The sequence below is a fragment of the Desarmillaria tabescens genome (genome assembly GCF_030435595.1).
Source record: "Desarmillaria tabescens strain CCBAS 213 chromosome Unknown EV420scaffold_52, whole genome shotgun sequence".
NCBI lineage: Eukaryota > Fungi > Basidiomycota > Agaricomycetes > Agaricales > Physalacriaceae > Desarmillaria > Desarmillaria tabescens.
The window spans coordinates 204,768-210,955 of NW_026848351.1; the positions used below are offsets into that span (position 1 = coordinate 204,768).

Genomic DNA, 6,188 nt, shown 5'->3' on the forward strand with positions numbered 1-6,188 from the left:
GAGACAGGCTAGGGCTTCAGCTATGAGAGGAGCATCATTGTGAATGATGTTTCCTTGGAAAGCAGTGATAACCCACATGAGAGCTTTGGGGTTGAATGGGACAAAGTTCCATACTATTCATAAGAGGATGGCAAAACATTAATGTCACAGCAGGAATGTAATGAAGTCAAGCCTTTCTCCTTGTTTCTTCTTCTTTTTTCCTCTTTTAATTCCACTGGGTAGAAAGCTGTGATAGTGCCTTTGTCTAGGATGTGTAACCCATACGGATTATGCATTATATACTGCTATTTACCTAGACCATTAGATACTTCCATGGATCTCGAACAGATCAAGATCACTTATCTTCTTGACTAGTTATGTTCTTGTTCGTACCGCAACAGAGTTGATTCCTATTCTGTTGCATATGTTCAGTGTTCCCAGCTACAGCCTGGGTTCCACTTTTTTTTTGAATACTGTTCAACTCTGTACTTTCTGTCCTGATGACTGCTATTTCTGTGTTGAATGCAGAAAGGCATGCCGAACACTGACAAAGAACTTCTGTCCCCAACAAATGGCGATACCCATGTGACACCATCCCCAGAACTTGATACTAGCTTGTGATATGTCCCTCCCGACCCGCCAACAGTTTTTCTATAAAGGCAGACACCCTATTTCGCGAGACCCCACTTCTCTTGACTATCAACTACCACCTACATGCATGCTGGCACTGATTCTCAGAGCCCTGCCCCACTGTGCTATCCAACCCGACTCTGAGGAGATTCCTGTTTCCCCAGAGAGTTCACTACCATCATTGACACCTTCAACGAATGACATCGATGACAGAGACCAGATGCCAGAAGGCACTGCTCTGCCTGTACCACACATCGATCTCGCAGCACACGAAAGAGAGAGATATCTAGCTGCATTGGCATGGTCACCTAACTAGTCACCGACTCGGATCAGCACGCATATAGCCACATCCAGTATGCATATAGCCATCTCAGCAGACCTGCCCAGTGAAGAAATCAACAAGGACAACTTTGACGACCTCCCTGATCTTATCCCCATCACAGACAATGAGGATGACTCCTTCTCAGATGATGAGACCTCTTCAGACAACGATGATGATCAAGGTGGTTGTTCACTCTTGTCCTCAGATACCGATAATGACCCTGCACCTCCTGCTGCACCAGCCATTCCTGCAAATGCAGATTCTGCTGATTCTGACTCTGACTCTGATTACTCTTTTGTCAAACATTCTCGCTCCTGTCCCCATCCCCTAGCTTTTACCATGTCGATGGCTGCTACAGTAGAGCAAAACTTGTGCACTGAGGCTCCAATTCTACATCCCGGTGTGTACACTATTGATATTCTCAATGACTTTGTGGAAGCCTTCAAGAAGGCAATGAAATCCTGAATTCAACTCAAATCTGCTTGGGATGAGGCTCCGCTCGTTGATTGGATGTGGGAGTAATGGTCTGCAGTGCTAACGAGAATTTGGTGGGCCTGGTGAGTTACCTCGACATGGATGACATGCGTCTGCATCTTGAGGAGCATATGAATGATGATCTGGCCAAGGCATATCTCAAGGCAAACCATAAAGGGGAGCTTGCCAATCTCAAGGATATCGATAAGTGGATTGAGAAGGTTCACTTGCTTGACAAAGATATTCACAAGGAAGCTTCATGCGGGAAACACTTGTTCAAGGTGCTATTGGCAGAGAACACAACACAGACTTCAGGCAATGCAACGTCAGTGAATAAGGTGGCCAGGATGACTCATGCGCAGACCATGGCTTCATCCAACCCTGACTTGTCCACTGCTACATCTGACACCAAACTTTCATCCAATCCAAAGGGATGCCCTCCATGCCTGACTGATGCAGAGAAGGAGCTGCTGATAAAGCACCTTGGCTGTTTTGTATGTCGTCAGTTTTACACTGACCACATTGGCTCCAGTTGCAAAACTGGTAATCCTGACCCTACCACCTACAAGACACTCACTGAGGCCAATGCGCTTGCTGTGAAAGCCATGTATGAAGCACAGAAAAAGACCTTCATAGCTGGTATGCATGCTCATCAGGGAGAGTCTTCCGCTCTTTCTGATGATGAGAATATGATTGGGGATTCTTCAGATGCCTCTGCTGGCAATGAGTACATTGATCCCTCCAAAATTTCCTCCCCTGCCTTATCTTCTGCAGTACCTGTGCAGGTGCTTATTGACCATAGTTCTCCCACAGTTTTGATTAGTGCCAAGTTCGCCATCCGACTAGCTTTGAAACAACGCAAATTGACAAGACTGATTCCTTTCTCTTCAATACTGGATTCCTCCACCGCTCAGACCCTCAATAAATGTGTACGCTTCAGGATTAGCAAGAACTCTTGGACTTCCCATAGAATATTCGCCATGATTTGTCCTACTCTCCACTGCGACATCATCTTAGGCACACCCTTTCTGTACTGTAATAATGTAATCATTGACCATGGAAGCCATTCTGCATTCGCTGCTGGGTCTGACATCAACCTCTTGGATTCAAGACACCCTTTGAAGACATCAATGGTCCCCTTCATGTCCCCACAAGAAGCTCACTTAACAGCTGTGGAGGAACGTAAACATGCAAATAAGGAGGTCCTGGCCATCAGAAAGGCTCTCCAAGTTACATGTGCACCTTTGCTCCATGAGCTGGAATCGTTGTTTGTCTCCTCAGGCTTGCATGAAAGGATGCATCCCTTTACATCAGAATGTGACCTACCTTGCAGGGTCGCTGCCCTGCACACGAGGATCTCTTCCCTGGCAGAGGAAGAGAAGTTGAGCTCACTAGATACCAAAGCTAAGACCAGATTTGCGGATAGATTCCCAACCGAACTTCCCCATGTAACTGAACTGCCTATGACCGTCTACCACTGGATCTTGATGTGTCCCCATACAAAGATATCTGTTTCTAGGCCATACTCTTGTCCTTGGAAGTATCATGAGGCCTGGAAGACCCTTATTGATCAGCATGAACAAGCAGGGAGAATCCAACCCTCTTCTTCAGAATATGCTTTGCCATCATTCATAATTCTTAAGGCGGACCCCACTGTACTTCCACGTTGGGTTAATGATTTCTGCTTGATAAATGCTGCAATGATTCCGGACAATTACCTGATGTTCTTGATTAGCGATATCCTCACTGACTGTGGCAAGGGTAGATACTGGGGAAAAATTGATATGATGAACTCATTCTTCTAGACTTTGGTACATCCGGATGATGTGAAATACACTGCTACACTCACACCATTTGGGCTGTGGGAATGGGTAGTGTGTCCTGACTCCATTGACTGAAAAACACTGTGACCACATGTTCCCAACATGGAAGGGCAAGCACCAGGCTGCCTTCGATGCTATCAAAAGGCTGATGGTGGGTGTGGAATGCCTCACAGTCATCAACCATGAGAACCTGGGTGACAATAAGATTTTTGTGACCTGTGATGCGAGCAAACGTCGCACAGGTGCTGTTCTCAGTTATGGAAAGACTTGGGAGACTGCTCGTCTGGTGGCTTTTGACTCAGTGGCCTTCAAAGGGGCATAGTTGAACTACCTGACGCATGAGCAGGAGCTCCTCACTATCATTCGGGCTCTCAAGCATTGGCATGTGGACCTTCTGGGTACACACATTCATATTTTCACCAACCACAAGACATTGCAAAATTTCGACACACAAGCTGATCTGTCTAGATGCTAGGTTTGCTGGATGGAATTCTTGGCTCAATACGAGTACACACTGCACTATGTAAAAGGGGAGGACAACACCGTCGCAGATGCCTTGTCTAGGATGCCAGTCGACGATGAACCTTCCGATTTCCCTTCGGACTTCGCTGCTGTGTTCACTGTCCAGTCTGACCTCGAGATCTTGCACAAGATCAGACTCAGCTATGTGGTGGATCTGTTCTGTTCCAGACTGGTGTCTGATATAGAGAATGGGTTAGCACCCTTGAATGCGATGTTAATGGATGGCCTGGTCTACCTGGGAGACTGGCTCATCATCCCTCGCTTGGATGGCATCCCTGAACAGCTGTTCGCACTGGCGTATGATGCTCTCAGGCATTTTGGAGGGGATAAGTTGTACACAGCGATCAGGAATTCCTATTATTGGCCTGGAATGAGAAAGGACCTCCTGGAATCCTATGTTCCCTCCTGCTCATCATGCCAGCGCAACAAGTCTCAGACAAGCAAAGTCAATGGACCTCTGCATTCACTGTCTATCCCTGATGCTTGCTTTGATTCCATCATGATTGATTTCATTGGGCCCTTGCCATCTGACAGCAACGTGGATGGTATCGTGACAATGACTGATTGCCTGGGTGTGGATATCCAGATTGCACCTTGGAAAACAACCAACACTGCAGAGGATTTTGCACGTGTGTTCTTTGACCATTGGTACTGCGAGAATGGGATGCCTGCGGAAATAATCAGCGACCGTGATAAACTCTTTGTATCCAAATTTTGGAAGGCATTCACTAGATTATCCGGAATCAAGCACAAGATGTCAACTGCATGGCATCCCCAGACTGATAGTGCCTCGGAGAGGTCTAACAAAACCGTCGTGCAGGCGCTCCATTTCTATGTTGACCGAAATCAGAAGGGCTGGTGTGCCAAGCTCCCTCTTGTATGATTCACTATTATGAACACTGTTAACGCTTCCACTGGGTTCTCACTGTTTCAGTTAAAAATGGGTCCTTTACCATGCATAATCCTACCTCTGGTCATACAACCAGGTGTTGATGTTCCCTTCAATGCTAAGGCTTTTGCACAAAACCTCGACCTTGATATTAAGGAAGCTGCTGACTCCCTATTGACTGCCAAAACTTAGCAGTCCCACTTTGCTAATAGATCAAGAGTGCCCGAAATCGTATACAAGATTGGTGACCATGTAATGTTGTCCACTACAAACCGAAGACAGGAGTATGCCCACCGAGGTTCAAAGCGATGTGCAAAATTCATGCCAAGATTCGACAGCCCCTTCACAGTCCTCGATGCAAACCCTATGACTTCCATGTACACACTGAATATACCCTCCTCCAGCATTCATCTGACCTTCCATGCTTCACTTCTCAAGCCGTATTATTTGAATGACTCTGAACTTTTCCCAAATCACGAACATCCTAGACTGGGACTAATTATCACCCCTGAAGGAGCAGAAGAGTATGTGGTTGAGAAAATCATGGATGCTCGACACTGGGGTAGAGGATGGCAGTATCTGGTGCATTATGTTGGTTATGGGCCCGAGGAGAATGAATGGTTGCTGGGTGCAGAACTAGAAGACAATGAGGCTCTCGATTGTTGGCTTGAGGAAAACCCGAGATGATGGAGCAATTTTTTGAAGTATGGGTGGGTGTAACCCATATGGATTATGCATTATGTACTGCTATTTACCTAGACCATTAGATACTTCCATGGATCTCGAACAGATCAAGATCACTTATCTTCTTGACTAGTTACATTCTTGTTCATACTGCAACAGAGTTGATTCCTATTCTGTTGTGCATGTTCAGTGTTCCCAGCTATGGCCTGGGTTCCAGGATGTCATTCTCTTTTGAGGAATTCTATGAGAAGAAGGTCAGCTTACATGTTTTTAGCATAGAATTTAAGTCTGGTGCTATAGGGAATTGCTACAATGAAGGAATTAGGGGAGGCCACAATGTCATTCTGGAGGTCTTCTGAGAATCCTGCAGTGAGGTGGTTCCAGGGTATGTATACTTTTGGGAAAGTGATGTGGCAGTACATATTGCTGTGCCTGTGAAATTGATATCATGAAACATACTGACATGTCTTTTCTTTTTCAGTTCTTTGTCTCTTTCTTCTTTTTCTCATGATTGGTTATTCACAATACAAACAATGATACATAATAACATACTCAAGGCATAACACTGTATGAGAGGCAGCTGTTAGGATTGTGCCAATAGGAATGTGGCAGAGAGTGCACATAGCGCGAAGCTATGGAATATGTCAGATATAGGCAAAGTTATTAGCAATGTCACCCCTGAGCCAAAGCCCTAAGATGAATATGGACAGAAGTCCATGGAGTGACAGAGACAAGGTAAGAGATAAGTCCAACAGATCAGAGTTCCACAGACTGTAGAACTAGAGTTTTGACTTAAGAGTCAGAGAGGGAGAGAGAGAGTTGGGCTGAACCAAGTTGATATTCAAACTGAGTATCTATAATGTAA

The 6,188-nt window shown here is 45.6% G+C and overlaps 2 protein-coding genes across 2 annotated transcripts; both read left to right on the forward strand.

Annotated features, from left to right (window-relative positions):
- Positions 1-601: 601 nt before the first annotated feature.
- EV420DRAFT_1648642 (uncharacterized protein) lies at positions 602-1,396 on the forward strand (the record flags this gene model as incomplete). The annotated part of the gene is made up of 2 exons (XM_060478197.1): positions 602-912; positions 964-1,396. 2 exons carry the CDS (start codon positions 602-604, stop codon positions 1,394-1,396), a joined length of 744 nt encoding a protein of 247 aa, XP_060325275.1.
- A 107-nt stretch (positions 1,397-1,503) lies between these two features.
- EV420DRAFT_1648643 (uncharacterized protein) lies at positions 1,504-3,210 on the forward strand (the record flags this gene model as incomplete). The annotated part of the gene is made up of 1 exon (XM_060478198.1): positions 1,504-3,210. One exon carries the CDS (start codon positions 1,504-1,506, stop codon positions 3,208-3,210), a length of 1,707 nt encoding a protein of 568 aa, XP_060325276.1.
- Between the last annotated feature and the right edge of the window lie 2,978 nt (positions 3,211-6,188).